This window comes from Perissodus microlepis, chromosome 7 (genome assembly GCF_051167445.1).
Source record: "Perissodus microlepis isolate ML-2025 ecotype Zambia chromosome 7, ASM5116744v1, whole genome shotgun sequence".
In the NCBI taxonomy this organism is placed as follows: domain Eukaryota; kingdom Metazoa; phylum Chordata; class Actinopteri; order Cichliformes; family Cichlidae; genus Perissodus; species Perissodus microlepis.
The window spans coordinates 640,103-656,313 of NC_140467.1; the positions used below are offsets into that span (position 1 = coordinate 640,103).

At 50.2% G+C, this 16,211-nt stretch overlaps 1 protein-coding gene across 3 annotated transcripts in view; it reads right to left on the minus strand.

Annotated features, from left to right (window-relative positions):
• Positions 1-16,211, minus strand: part of znf423 (zinc finger protein 423) — a 136,533-nt gene that overhangs the window by 62,737 nt on the left and 57,585 nt on the right. For 2 of the 3 annotated variants that reach the window (XM_084932662.1, XM_084932661.1), the window contains exons 4-17: positions 9,615-9,792; positions 9,065-9,189; positions 8,761-8,842; positions 8,609-8,684; positions 8,223-8,503; positions 7,851-8,134; positions 7,391-7,771; positions 6,155-6,336; positions 5,270-5,809; positions 5,012-5,162; positions 4,329-4,886; positions 4,051-4,235; positions 3,030-3,451; positions 2,470-2,683 (exon numbers count right to left, since the gene is read on the minus strand). In XM_084932662.1, the coding sequence (XP_084788788.1) occupies positions 2,470-2,683; positions 3,030-3,451; positions 4,051-4,235; positions 4,329-4,886; positions 5,012-5,162; positions 5,270-5,809; positions 6,155-6,336; positions 7,391-7,771; positions 7,851-8,134; positions 8,223-8,503; positions 8,609-8,684; positions 8,761-8,842; positions 9,065-9,189; positions 9,615-9,792 (3,659 nt within the window). The remainder of the gene's footprint in view (positions 1-2,469; positions 2,684-3,029; positions 3,452-4,050; positions 4,236-4,328; positions 4,887-5,011; positions 5,163-5,269; positions 5,810-6,154; positions 6,337-7,390; positions 7,772-7,850; positions 8,135-8,222; positions 8,504-8,608; positions 8,685-8,760; positions 8,843-9,064; positions 9,190-9,614; positions 9,793-16,211) is intronic. The other variant, XM_084932663.1, reaches the window with a different exon arrangement.

A 16,211-nucleotide genomic window follows, 5' to 3' on the forward strand; every position in this document is an offset into this window, starting at 1 on the left:
CTCACACACACTCACACACTCACACACTCAGTCACACTCTCACACACTCACACACACTCTCACACACACTCTCACACTCACACACACTCTCACACTCAGTCACACACTCACACACTCAGTCACACTCAGTCACACACTCTCACACACTCAGTCACACTCTCACACACTCAGTCACACTCTCACACACACTCTCACACTCAGTCACACTCTCACACACTCACACACTCAGTCACACACTCTCACACTCAGTCACACTCTCACACACTCACACACTCAGTCACACTCAGTCACACACACTCTCACACTCAGTCTCACACTCTCACACTCAGTCACACACTCACACACACTCACACACTCAGTCACACACTCTCACACTCAGTCTCACACTCTCACACTCACTCACAGTCACACACTCTCACACTCAGTCACACACTCAGTCACACACTCACACTCAGTCACACACTCTCACACTCAGTCACACACTCAGTCACACTCTCACACTCAGTCACACTCACACACTCACACACACACTCAGTCACACACTCAGTCACACACTCACACACACTCAGTCACACACTCACACTCAGTCACACACTCACACACTCAGTCACACACTCACACACTCAGTCACACACTCTCACACTCAGTCACACACTCTCACACTCAGTCACACACTCTCACACTCAGTCTCACACTCACACACTCAGTCACACACTCACACACACTCTCACACTCAGTCACACACTCACACACTCAGTCACACACTCTCACACTCACACACTCAGTCACACACTCACACACTCAGTCACACTCTCACACACTCACACACACTCTCACACACACTCTCACACTCACACACACTCTCACACTCAGTCACACACTCACACACTCACACACTCAGTCACACACACTCTCACACTCAGTCTCACACTCTCACACTCAGTCACACACTCACACACACTCACACACTCAGTCACACACTCAGTCTCACACTCTCACACTCAGTCACACACTCAGTCACACACTCTCACACTCAGTCTCACACTCTCACACTCAGTCACACACTCACACACTCAGTCACACACTCAGTCTCACACTCAGTCACACACTCAGTCTCACACTCTCACACTCAGTCACACACTCAGTCTCACACTCTCACACTCAGTCACACACTCAGTCACACACTCTCACACACTCAGTCACACACTCTCACACTCACACACTCAGTCACACACTCAGTCACACACTCTCACACTCAGTCACACACTCACACACACTCAGTCACACACTCACACACTCAGTCACACACTCTCACACTCAGTCACACACTCACACACTCACACACTCAGTCACACACTCAGTCACACACTCAGTCACACACTCAGTCACACACTCACACTCAGTCACACACTCAGTCACACACTCTCACACTCAGTCACACACTCACACACTCAGTCACACACTCACACACTCAGTCACACACTCTCACACTCAGTCACACACTCTCACACTCAGTCACACACTCAGTCACACACTCTCACACTCAGTCACACACTCACACACACTCTCACACTCAGTCACACACTCACACACTCAGTCACACACTCACACACTCAGTCACACACTCACACACTCAGTCACACACTCACACACACTCACACACTCAGTCACACTCTCACACACTCACACACACTCTCACACACACTCTCACACTCAGTCACACACTCACACACTCAGTCACACACTCACACACACACTCAGTCACACTCAGTCACACACACTCTCACACACTCAGTCACACTCTCACACACACTCTCACACTCAGTCACACACACTCTCACACTCAGTCACACACACTCTCACACTCAGTCACACACACTCTCACACACTCACACACTCAGTCACACTCAGTCACACACACTCTCACACTCAGTCACACACTCAGTCACACTCTCACACACTCTCACACTCAGTCACACACTCACACACACTCTCACACTCAGTCACACTCTCACACACACTCTCACACACTCAGTCACACTCTCACACACTCACACACTCAGTCACACTCAGTCACACACACTCTCACACTCAGTCACACACTCTCACACTCTCACACACTCACACACACTCTCACACTCAGTCACACACACTCTCACACACTCACACACAGACACGCGGCAGGTCCCGGGGAGCCTGACTGTCAATATCAAGTAGAGCGAACAGCTCCCACAATGCCTCAGCACGCCCCAGCCGCAGGACCCAGTGGGCTCAGCTGACACACACCCACGTACGTGTGGAAGCTGCAGACTTACACACAACCTCGTGCACACACAGAGTTCAGGAGCGTCGTTTGCAACCTTGGAAATGTCTCCATCTGTTAAATGCAACACTGGCCTCTGTCACTCTCCCTCATTCTCTTTTGCAGACACCGTTACTATGGAAACGTGCCCTCTCACTGCTTCTCACCTTAGGAGCAGGTGAAACCTCGGCCTTCTTTCCTGCTGCGCTGGTTTCAGGACTGATCTCCGGATGATCCGTCTGGACGTGGTTCTCCAAGTCCTCCAGGCTTTCAAACTTCACCCCGCACTCTGGACACCTCAGCCCAGCCGCGGCCTTCTCTGCCTGCGCGTCCCCGGGCGTGACGGCTCCTCCCTGGCTGGGACTCTGGCCGTTCGTGCCCCTGATGTGATTTGAGCATTTGATTTGTTTTAGCTGATTTCAGTGATTCTAACTGATGCTAAACAAAAAGGATTTTTTCACTAACTTTGGTAGTTTTAGGAAGTATCTGTGCAGTTTGTGACAGCTGGAGCAGAAAATCTGAACAAACTGGGCAGGTTTTTGAAAGATATTTCAAATATTCATAGACGTTTCATAAGAAATGGAGCCAATAAACATGTGCCGAGTTACCCTGTGCCAGGCAAAGCTTCCAAACAGGAGAGGCATTCATTCTTGACTTTAGTCATTATTCTTTCCCACAGTGGGCTGAGTCATGCTGCACGCACCCTGTTCATAGCATTGCTGCCTACCTGCTCATGCAACCAGCACAGAGGCCGTAAGGCAGGCCGTTGACATCCAGCTTCACCAGCTCGCCTTTGTTCTTGAACTCCTTGAGGCAGAAGGCGCACTTATACAGCTTGTGCTGCTGCAGCTGCCCATTAGGGGACGAAGAGGCAGAGCCGTTTCCTCCAACTAGTCCTCCATTCCCGCCTCCGACCGCAGCTCCTCCCAGCGTCGCGCCCGAGGAGATCTTCTGCATGTGGAAGGTGCCGTGGATTTTCAGCTCTAGCGTGGAGGTGACCGTCTGCATGCAGACGACGCAGCGGAAGCCGGTGAGGGAGTTGCGGAGGTCGGGGTGCATCTGGCAATGCTCTATAAACTCCTCTTCGCTCTGCAAGGGCATCTTACAGATTCGACAGGTTCCCGTGTCCAAGCTTTTACTGTGGGTCACCTGAAGAGAGGGAGCACAGACGCCAACGATTAACACAACCGTGACCAGTTACAAGTAACGGCGTTGCTTTTTTCAGTAACGAGTAACCTAACTAATCACTATTCCTATCGTTGCAGCGCCGTTACCGTTACTAACAAGGAAACGCGGTCCGTTACTATTTTTCAACAAACAGACGGTTGAAGCTGTGTTCAGTTTATCTTATATCAGCTGCAAAGAAGTAGCTGTAAGTAACCCTTTTTTGAAGAAGTAACTAGTAACTGTAATTAATTACTTTTTCAAAGTAACTTGCCCAACACTGACCGTGACACATCAAAACACCTCAGACGAAGAAGTCATTTTGATAAAACCTCTACATCAGCATCACAACACACTGATAAGTGACGAAGGCTGTGTAACAAATCGCCTCTCTGAGGAGCATTTAGCTCTAAATTCAAAGCAGCCAAAGACGAGTCAGGATCAAAATCTAGGTGCAGAAAGAGAAAACGGCAAAAACGTCGCACACGCAGAAACAAAGACGTGTCTGCACCGCTGCACCTGCAGGGCCAACCGCGCTGCACTCGTTCGTTCAGTGGAAAGTACTTGTCAAAAGTCTGAAGTACCTTGTGCTCGGTGAGGGTTAGCAGAGAGGGGAAACGCTCGCCACAGATGGGACACATGTAGTGTTTGGCGGGGCCGCGGTGCGTCTGAGCGTGCTCACGAAGCCCGTTCTCAGAGAAGAAGGTTCGGGAGCACACGTTGCACTTGTGGTTTCCTTTGATGAAGTCCGCCTTCTTCTTTCGAGAACCTGTTATACATAATTAATACAGATAATCACAAATACGATAACAACACAGAGGACTCCCTTCCTGACGATGACAGAGTACGACAGCATCATTACCGGCGTCGTCTTCTCCCGGCCGGATGTTGTGGTCACGCAGTCGGTGGTTCTGCAGCAGGGACTCCATGGTGTAGGCAGCACCGCAGATATCGCAGGCGTACATGGGCTCTGAATTATCCAGCTCCTCCTCTCCTCCGCTCGCCTCGTGGCTGTTGGCTGCGTCTCCCCCCTGGCTCGACCCTCCTCCCACCGCTGCGCTCTTCAGCAGCATGTTCTGCAAGTCGGCTTGCTCGGCAGCTGCAACCGTCGCTCTCTCCACGCTTCCTGCTCCTCCGTTGCCACTTCCTCCTCCTCCTCGCTTGGAGGTCTGCGCCAAACCGTTAGGCGTCCCGTTCTGGCTCCCGCTGCTCCCGGTGCCGCCTCCATTGCCGGTGATGTTGCTGCCATCGAAGATGCAGTGCTTTTCTCTCAGGTGTCTCTCCAGCAGTGAGATGGCGTGGAAAGCTTTGCCGCAGAAGCGGCACGTGAACTTCTTGCTGTGCGTGGTGATGTGACACTGGAGCTCCACTTCTGTTCCAAAGCTCTCCCCGCAGAAGATGCACTTCCGGGGCTTGAGTCCTGTCAGTCAAAGATCAAGTTATCATGAAGATGAATCCGTGGCACAGGAAGGGGAAATATCAGACATTCTTTTCACATCGTAATCGTGTATTTGTTAAACGTAACGCGGCACAGCTTGACAGTACCTGCACCGAGACCTCCCGGGAGGCCCGACCTTTGGCCCAGATGGTTATGTTTAACGTGCAGCTGAAGATCCGTCTCCTTCCTAAAGTCCCAGGCACAAGCTGTGCAGCGAAACAGCTTCTTCTCGTTGCTGTGCTTCACTGCCAAATGCACCTGGATGTGAGGCCAGAGAAACAAACTCTTGAGCAGATAAACTTTGCATCTTTCGGGATTCGTGTCTGCAAAAGGTCACACTCAACAACGAGCCACGTGTCGTTTACCTGTATAGACACCTTGGAGTCAAAGACCTCCTGACAGAGAGTGCAGTGGTACAAGACAAACGTGTGCATGTCGAGCAGGTGTTTCTGCAGGTCGTCCACCGACGAGAACTGTTTATCGCAGCTCTCGCACACATACTGGGTGGACGTGGTGGTGTAGTGTACCGTCAGGTGTTGGAGCAACGCCTCCTGTGACTCAAAGTCCTCCTTGTTGCACTGGGGGCAGGACTGGCGCCTCAGCAACATCTCCAGGTGCGACTTGAGGTGGGCCTGGAAACCCTCAAAACTAGCAAACCGCAGATCGCACTGGTTGCAGGGATAATCTCCGTTGCTCCCCATGGATGGAGTGGAGTCCCCTCCGAGCCTGTGGCGTTTCGGGGAGGAGATCTCGACGTCCGACGAGGCGGGGCTCAGGTCTGCGACTTTGGCTTGCCGCTTGTTGTTGGCCAGCGGGATGTTCTTGTGGTTCTCCTTTATGTGCTTGGTGAGCTTGAGGAGTGAGCCGAAGATAGGAGAGTTGGTGCAGTAAGGGCAGGAGTAAACCTGTGCGTGGATAATAACTCTTTACTTTTTTTAAAGATCATGATGCAAGACGCCGAGTCGTCACACAGCGACAGACAAAAGTCATTTCAATCACTGCCTACAGATAAAATCATGTCAGTGTGTTAATGAGTTATAAACGCCGGCTAACAGCTACTCGAAGAGTCTTTTTAGTGTGAACAGTTTGTCAAACAGCAGCATGTTTCAGTGTTTCCACTGTGAACTGTGGGTTAAAAAGTCTCAGTCCGACTAACAAACGACACGGGAACTGAATAACTAACGAGGAGGGCGAGCTGTGTTTCTTCTTCTTACTGGTTACACTTAACAGATTTTACAGTTTTTCCTCACCTCCATGAAGGACTGAGATCCAGCCTGAAGTATGGGAGACTCGAGTTTGGCCACCGCTCCACCTGATGCGCTTCCTCCACCTGTTGCGGAGGTGCAGTGTGTCTGCTGAATGTGCTCCGTCAGCGAGGACTCTGTCAGGAAACCCATTGAGCACTGGTTGCAGAAGAAGGCATGGTTCCCTTCTAGGATGGAGAAGCTCACTTTAATCGTTGCAGCAACAACAGTCACAGGAAATGATGACACTGGACTTAACACCATCTAACCGATAAGCAGCTCACAGCTGACCTGATGCAGTTCATTCTTAACCCTTTAAGACCGACCATAGAACCAAGTCCGCCAGAGCTTATATTATATGTTTACATGCTGTGGAGCCATTTTTGGGAGCATTTCTAGTTGCTATACATCAATACAACCATTATAGCCCAGATTTTAATAATATGTCTGCATTAAGTGCATAGTAATTACATAAATTGCAAGAAACTGCAATAAACTGCAAAAAAATTGAAAATCGTTTTTGCTTTTTTACATATATTTCTAGTTAGAGAAATTTAAGAGGCTTATCCCTCAAAACTGTAAATACAAAAAAGTTGCACAAAATAGTTTCCCACCACAGGAAATTTATTTTGAGTGTCTTCATAGTTTTATTTTTGAAATACACCAATTTTTATACACTGCAGGAAAAACGAAAATAAATATTATACTGCAAATTTGCAAAAAAAGCAGCATGTGCATCAAAATAAACTATTTCCAGCAGTGCAATATGAGTCCTAAGCATCCCAGAAACGACACAGAAAGTCATAAAGTCAAAGATAACTTTTAAAAACACCAGTATAAGCTCATGAGGCCCTGATGGTAAAAAAAAACTACATTTCCGCGAAAATGACGTCACTTCCGGTTTCGGGCAGGTAATGGCGGACATGCAAAAGTTCGCGCTGACGTCTATTCCAACGTAGGAAGTGTTATGAACAGCTGATCAGATCGGTAAAGCGTGTTTCTGGAATTTTATGTTTTTGTTGCTGCAAGTGCTTTTTATGCAGTTTTTGCAAAGCTATATATGGAAGGAAACTGTGACCGAGGACAAGCTGATGGCATAAGATGCAAGTACAACTCCTCCGGTTTCATATGCAAAAAAAATGATTGCGCTAGCTTACGCGGTTGCAGAGCTACCGGGATTTAAAAATAGTTACGCAAAACAGAGCGTGCCCGCTCCGACCGGCTTTAAAGGGTTAAACACACCTAATGTGGTGGATCCTGCCATGATGCCACCGGGCAGGCAGTGGGAAACCCTGATGTGCTCTTGCAGAGAGTTGATGTCCCCGAACATGTCGGGACAGTAGTTGCAGTGGAACGCTGTGACGTTGGTGAACTGCAGCAGAGGAAAAGCCGCCGCCGCCGCACCCACCGTTCCTCCGCTCGCACGGTGAGCTTTGCGCACGTGCTCGTTGAGGTTGTAGAGCGTCGGCAGAGTTTCCAAGCAGAGCTGACACGTGTGGCTCTGTTGCGGCTTATCTGCATGGATGGTCTTCAAGTGGATCTCCAGCACAGCCAGACTGTGGAAGTCTCTCTTTGAGCAGTAAGGGCAAGAGTACGTCACTTTACCCCAGGATCCTCCCCCGCCTGCACAGACACAAAGGGTACTTTAGTGGTGACTAACTGGTAACTGTGCAGTTACTTTGCAGATAAGTGGCTAACACACCTCCGCCTTGATGGCCCAGGTTTATCCCCACGTCCTCGCCGGTATCGCCGCCTCTCCTGCGGCTGCGTTCGCTGCCCTGGCTGTGCTTTAGTGTGGAGTCGGGGGTGGAGCCTCTCTCCAGGCTGGCGCTGGAGTCTGGAGTGGCTGAGCTCATTGAGGCGACGCTGCCCAGCGCTGGGTCGGGACTGGCAGCGCTGTGATTAGACGAATCGGGCTGACGATGGCTGTCTAGATGGCAGTACACGTCCTCGACGGAGGGGAACTGCTCTGAGCAGACGGGGCATCTGTGGACACAGAAAAGGCCGGTCAGAGGTGAGTAATGGTTATCAAAGTGGTGAGCGGAGAAGTTTGAGAGGTAAAGCTCTGCAGTACTTGTGTTTGCGGTTAGCGTGCTGTGTTTCAATATGCGTGAGGAGCGAAGCCTCGTCAAGAAAGATCTCAGGACAGTGGATGCACTGCAGGTCGGCCCGGTCCGACAGCTGGGGGTGTCTGGTCAGGACGTGTTTTTCCAGCTCGTCGGTCTGACTGAACGTCTCCTCGCAGTAATCGCACATGTACAGGTCCTGCTCCAGGTCGCCGTCTCCTCCCGCTCCCTTCTTTCCTCCATCTCTCTCGCTCCTCAGAGCGAGATGCTCTCTGTTCTTACGGTGAGCCTGCCGGAGTCACAGACATTCAGGCGCGAGGACGCACGTGCAGGAACAATACTCACATGCAGTCGTGCAGTGCACCTCGTGGTCAGTACACCAGGTAACACTTACCTGCATGTGGCTCTGCAGCGACGAGGTGGAGGAAAAGCCACGCTTGCACACACTGCACTTAAACGGTTTGCTGGAGCTGGGCGGGGCATTGAAAAGAGAATCAGCACCGATTCTGAGCGCTTCATTATGCTGATCAGTTCAGAAGCAGTTACCTGTGCGTCTTCAGGTGGATCTTTAGGTGATCAGAGCGAGAGAAAGCAGCCTCACACTCCTGACAGCTGTACTTCTTATCTCCTAAATCATTGAAAGGCAAAAGCTTCACTGATGATGTTAAAGCAAAACTAGACCTGCAGTTTTCCTTCCTCTCTGCTTCATCGAATAACAACTTTACAAACATCATAGTTTGTAGTTCTCAGGCAATCCTGACATGTAGTGATTAAAAACAGGGATAGAAGACGTGCCGGAGAACTGAAACGCTGACCAGCGGCTCGTCTCGGGCGAGATGTTCGGACGTACCTGTGTGGAGTTTGACGTGGCGGTCTCGGCTCCGCTTGTGTTTAAACAGACGGCTGCAGAAGGTGCACTTGAAAGGCAGCTTGTCGCTGTGGATCTGCTCGTGTCGCTTCAAGTAGCTCAGGCGGCTGAGAGAGACCAACGATAACGTTTATTGTGTGTTATTGCAGCAACACTTACAGTGATTTAACAAAAGCACCGTGTCAAAGTAACTGGATATGTCAGACATCTACGAACCGCTTTTACAAAGCGTTGGTTGGAAAAGGACGATAGCGAGGACAGAGTGGGTAATACAGAGGATGATGATGACGGTGTGCGCGTGACAGCTGTTCTTAAAATGGTCTCAGTCCCCCGAGAGGTGAGTGAGAAATGTATTCACCTCACTCCCTTTACTGTTTGCCTTAGTGGTCCGTGTGTTACCATGGCGATACTGAGAATGCAGTTTGTTGGTGCGCACGTTGATTTTCATAAACATGGAGATGCATCTGAACGTGTTACTGCTTCCTTCTACTACCTGCAGACGTTTCCGAAGCCAAACATCTGAACGTGGTACCTGAAGGACTTGTCACAGAACTGGCACGGGTACGGCAGGCCCGCTCCTCCCTCCTCCTCGCCGCCAGTGGCCATGCCAAGGTCACAGCAGCCATCGGGTATCTGCGAAGGCGATGCCACATCCTTACTGGAGGGCGAGGAAGGCACCCAGGATAAACCTGCTGGGTCATCATCACCGTCTGAGACAGGGAGACACAGAAAGTTTACAAGGAGTAACTGCGTCCCCCTTTTTTAAAATCACAGCTGCAGATCGGCGAGTAAAAACTAACCCCGTCAGAAACAGCGGGGAAACAAAACTTTCACCTTTCTTGGAAGGCAAAAGGGAGGAGAAAGAGTCTGTGGAAGGTAAAAACATACAAATACAAAGACGAAAACAGGAGGATGGAACGAAACTGAAGGTGGAGAGAGAACCAGAGCCACTCGGGCATCAGCAACATCTAAATAGAAAGCTCCAAGAACTATGTATCCCCGAAGGAGCCCAGAAATAAGGACAGAGTGTATTTTCTCTCCCTTCGTTCTCCCTCGTTCCCTCCTTCTCCTCGCCTCCCTCCTCCCCCGTACCTCCGTCTGTCCCCGAGGACCATAGATCCGCCTCATCATATTTTCATTAGGGCCTTGGCAGATTGAAACGTCGCAAAAGCGATTAGATGATGTGGAGAGCAGAGCGGAAAGATGGCGATATTCACTCCCTTTATCTGTCATACATAGGAGATTATGCACTGCTCTTTTCCTGTTTTCCTCCCTCTCTCTCCTTCTTTCTCCCTCCTGTGTAGTCTGGCACAGAGGCGACAAAAAGGCCACGACTCCTTTAATAGACACTTCAGAATGGATTTGAGGCGACAAAAGAGAGGGCTGAATAATGCTTGATATTGTTCTGTTTCTCTTTGTGCGCTCTGCGAAGGAGCACAGCGTGGCTATTTAGCATTTGCCTGAAAAATGTAAAGGAGCGAGGAGATCAGAGAGGAAAGGAGACGTTGTTGTCTTTGCTTTTATCTGATGGCTTTATCAACTGGGCCAGCAACCAATCACAGAGAAGACATTTGTGCCAAGATTCACTACGAGCGCAATATTTCTGCAGCCCGACGCCCTGTGTGCGTTACACAAGTTTGATCGTTTTAGAAATCTCTCCCAGCACACGCACGCACACACACATGCACACGCACGCACACACACACATGCACGCACATGTGCACACACACACCCACATGCACACACACGCACACACACACGCACACGCACGCACATGTGCACACACACACCCACATGCACACCCACGCACACACACGCACGCACACCCACACACGTGCACACGCACCCACACACATGCACACGCACGCACATGTGCACACACACACGCACGCACACACACACACACACGCACCCACACACACGCACACGCACCCACATGCACGTATTGTACTGTATTTAAGGCACTGCTGCCACTCCACAGGACACAGGACTGAGAACGCTGACTGACACAGCTCCCGCACGCCGTCTCACTCATTCTCTGTCAAACACGACTCGGGTGGAGATAAAGAAAAGGAGTGAGTGTGTGCTCGCCACTCAGTGGTTGGAAAAACAAACCGAACCTTACAGACGTGTGAGAAAGTGGCAAAAAGGAAGTAAATAACCCCCAGCCACCCTTCAAAAGAAAAGTCTGTGTGGACGCACGTTGGTCATGAAAGGCATGTATGAGTCAGTCAGTGGTAACGCTTCTGAGGTGGGAAAGTGGCTGAAGGGAGACAGAAGGGGGAGATTGCACCGCGGAGATTTAGTTCGAGCAAGAGGGTGAAATCACTTTTTGAGGGGGGGGCGTCGAGAAAGAAGGGGAGGAGAGATTAGCGTCATTAAAGAGCCCTAATCCTCTGACTAGCGTGGCTGGCGCTAAAATGGAGGATCACACGGCTTTTTAACGGCGCCTTTGTCAGTCGGCCACGAGGGGACCTGGCAAGACAAGGCCGCGTGGCAAACTGGGAGAAACTGGAGGACGGGGAGGGGGGGCGAAGAAAATTTCAATGAAAAGTTAAATTAGAGAAGAATCCTCGAGAGGAGGCGAGATGAGGAGGATGGATGGGGTGGGGGGAGTAGAGAAAGTGTTGAAGGAGAAAAAATAAGAGAAACAGGCGGACGCCGACACACGCTGTTCCTGCCCCCGTCTCCTCCTCCTCCTCTCTGTTCTTCTCTGGCGAATGAAAACGAACGAGCGGAGCGACCACGGGGCCCCAACCGCTCCGCTCCGCTTTATCTCTCACTCTGCAGTCTTCTCCTTTCCCATCCATTCCCTCTATTCTTCCTCCCTCCCTCTGTCCTCAGCAGTCCCTCTCCTCTTCCGTCTTCATCTCTCTTCCACTCCCTCCCTCCGTCACCTTTCATGTTGTTACTCATTATAGCACTGACATCTCTCCCTCTGTCCCTCCATCTCTCCCACCGTTCCTCCCCTACTGGTGTTGGCCTTCACCCCCGTGTCTCGGCCTGGACGGGACCGAGGGAGAGAAGGCGGGGGAGGATGTTCCAGATGGACGGACTCTGAACTCCAAAAGAGAGAGAAAAGATGGTGGGATGAAAGAGGAGACGAAAACGAGGAGAGGAGAGGACCTATGGGTGTGCACTAAAAGATGGAAAAGAGCAGACAGAAAGTTAACAGACCGCCCGAGTCTACCTGAAATGACAGACGAGCGCACAAACAGACACATGCAAACAACACACCCACACTCCCCGCGTGTCTCTCTAATAGGCTAGACAGCGCGGCAACGTGTGGAGGACACAGCCTTGGTGAAACACTGTAATGAAGAGACACACACGCTGATCGATTTCTCTTTATGTTCCTGCCTCCCCCATCCAAATTCAGCACGTTTGTCATAACTGTCACACACACAGAGAAATCTGATCAAAGCCGCAAAATCTAAATTTAAAAGAAACTTTGGAGACGTCGAGGTCTTCGTATGCAACGATTAGAGCTGCCGATAATTACTGGAAACCCAAAAATAAAAACCAGTAGGTACATTTGAAATATCGCATGTCTGGCTGCGGTGCAGCGACTGATGAAATGAGTCAATGAACTGATAGCCAAGAACAACTCGGGTTCATTTAGTTAGCCCCGGATAACGATGTCGGCTAAATGCCTGAAATGGAAATACAATCCATGTATGTCACGCTTTCGCTCTTTTATACGTCTTTGATGTTTGAATCAAAGACGCTCAGCTGGTAGCAGCAAAAGGCTTTCAGGTCCCAAGGCTGCTACGAAAGCTGAAACTGCCTAAGATACTGAACTGATATTATAAATGAATAAAAAAAGTCATCTGTTAGGTTAACCTCCCAATTAGCTGTCAGAATAAAATATTATTCAAATAAAAAAGCATAAATTCGAGTGAAGGACACCAGTGAGCTGGTGTGGTCGAATATTCTCTTTAATTCTAATTTTGCACGAGTGGATGCTGCTATTCCAAGCATCCCAGGTACAGACTTGTTCGCCCCCTCTCTTTCTTACAGCCCAGTTCCTCCCAGTCCAACTCTCCACTCCACCTTTGAGGCTGGCCATCAGCCCAGACCTGCACCTTTACCCCACAAGACCCCCGCTGACCTTATCCCTCCATCCCTCTCTCCCTCTTCATCCCTCCTCCATCCGCTCCCTAGGCCCCCTCCGATGGCCCCAGGCTGCCCCAGGCGTGCACACACACACACACACACACTCACACACTCACCACAGGGGGCAGAAAAACAACTTCCACCCTTGGCTCACTCTGGGCAGCCCAGCACACACTCATTCTGGCTCTGACCATCTCACATATGCACACAAACACAATTAAAGCCCGACTCAAAATCCCACACTGAAGTAAGTCTGATGAGAAACGTGTCATCATTCGTGCTGCACCCTTCATTCACGCGAACAACATCCTGCAGCTTAAAATAACAGCATCGTCTCAGACCCATGCTGAAAATCATTTCGACGGGCCGCAGCATACACCTGACGATTACATTTCACTAATAAATTGCACAATTTGTGTGTTTTGCTCCGAAAAAGCAGGCTTGATCGCTTATTACTTTGTTTGGCTGTGATGTTGGACGTGGAGTCGCAGTCGTAACTTGGCAGTAACAGTAACGTACGAGCCTTAACGTGCAGCAATAGTCGGACGCTTTGTCCCACATGCTGCACTAGTCAATCGGCACAGCCAAACAAGACAATAGAAGAAAGATCCCTACCTGGCTCTGTGATTAGCATGCGAGTTGACATGGCAACCAGTCAGCTGTGCTTAGCTTACCGGTTGCCATGCATTGAGATTTGCACAGTAGGACTTTTACTTTGACCAGTCAGATTGTTGGAGTGAAACTAACAATGCTTTGTCTTATTTTCATAACCAGCGAGTACTGCAGATAAAATAATGACCAGCTTCTGACTCTTTCTCTTGAACATGAACATGCACCCCCCCCCCACACACACGTTCAACTGGTGAAGCGGTTTACACATATGCGGACCCGGCTGCATCCCTGGCCTACGCTCCGAGGACCCACAGTCCTCTGCTGCTGTCCTCGCAGCTCACACGGGACGCAGTCTGTCGGGAAAAACGCACACAAACGGATACGCACACGAGCTACAGCGAGGACAGACAGAGGGGACGATGCGGCAGTCTGTCCGGGGCTCGAGCCCGCGAGAACACGATGGATGGACACGCACAGAAACACATGCATTCACACGCTCTAAGCAGGCGGCGGGGACCCTCACCTCCTGCCCTGGGAATCGGTCCGGCTGCTTTGGGCGCTTTTGGGCGCCAACTGCTCCATATGGGCAGTGTGTGTTTGTGTGTGTGTGCAAGTGTGTTTGAGGGCAGAAGGTTAGGGGCAGGGGGCTAAGGATGGGGGTGGGTGGACAGCGGGCTGGCAGATGACAAGTTTGCCCCGAGTATACAGTATAAAAAACGCTACACAAATATCAAATAGTGCATTACACACACACAGAGCAGCTCAACAATCTAAGACAAGGTCAGCGCAGGTCATACAAGCAAATACTGAAATGCACATAAAGAAGTATGTGAGGATTAACGCGCTCAGCTCCGTGGTTCAGCTGTGAAGCTGCTGAATGAGCTTTCAAAATGTATGCGAGCGCATTTTAGGGGCTTTGGCTATCAGAGTAACAACCTGTGACGTTACTGCACACCTCTGTGATTCCACTGCCATCGATACGACCACGCCAAGCTCAGCAGCGCCACAGATACAGCGTGCTTGGAAACATCTTCAGAGTCTTTGATGGCAATCAAGAAGCCAATAAAGTGATGGAAAAAAGCAGCGCACATAAAGAGGTACACGCAACGTCTGGTCTGTCTCTCCCACACAGCATGTGGTGGAGGAGGTCTCACATCTGCTTCCTCTTAACCACACTGCCCTCTTTTTTTGTATCCTCTCCATCTTCAGACTCCTTCTCCTTTAATCTCACCGTGCCCCGTTTCCCTTTGCATATTTACTTCATCAACTCTCAGTCGAAAACGCCGAGCGAGGCACCTAAACCGGGAGAGTCGGTGGCTGCGTTCCCCGTGCGGCGAGCTCCTCGTCCCTCCGTCCATCTCGTCTGCTGTTTGTTCACTCAGAAATGAGAACCAGCTGTCAGGCAGAGTGTTAGATAAACAACAACACCGTGCCAACGCACACATACACAACATATGCACGTGTTTTCATGAAGACAAACACACACACACAGAGTGGTGTGATCCCATTGTGTGCATGCCGGCGGCCATATCATCTATTTATAAGAATGAGGTTTGGTGGACTGGCAGACCGCTCACTAACCTAGAAACACATTCACCTGAGTCACACACACACACACACACACACGGAGGCTCTTGGACATTTACTGAAACACCCACATAACTGCAATAACACACACAGTTATGAATAAGAGGAGCCAAGTTATATTTCAAAGCATTGTTAGTGTTGCCTTGTGAATAATAACGGATAATTAGTGTTTAGTGAGAACCACACACAGGATCATGTGTGCATTCATCATTTTAAACAAACTGCATCTGCTATAAATGGATGTGATTGATGTATCAACAACACACACACACACACACACACACACACACACACACACACACACAGGTCCTCCCACATTCGCCTACGCGTACGTGGGACCTATAAATAAGTGATGCGGGCAGCTGGAGCTTGCCGTTGAAAACTCAAACACAGTTACACACATAGACTCAGGTAAACAAACACACTCATCTCTCTATATGTAACACAAATATACATGCACACAGTGTTTTCAAGCCTCTCCATCTAGAGCAAAGTGACTGAGGCTTCCAAGTGAGGGATCAGAGGAGAGAGCAGGAAAAATGAGGGATAAAGAGACAGAGAGGCTCCTGACGTCCCGGGGGGGCAACAGTAGAGGGGGGGTGGTCTTGTGCCCAGGGGAAACCCGAGAGCAAGCTGTGAGAGGCGGGTACTGCCAGCCCAGCGCTCCCCTTCTGGAAAATGGGATCCTGGACAGCCCCCTACTCGCAACTCTTAAACCCCCCCATGAGAGACGCACACACACACACACACTGAAGAGGAGTCCCCGAGGGAGGAGCGGAGCAGAGCAGAACACCTGGACCTGCCATTACTGACA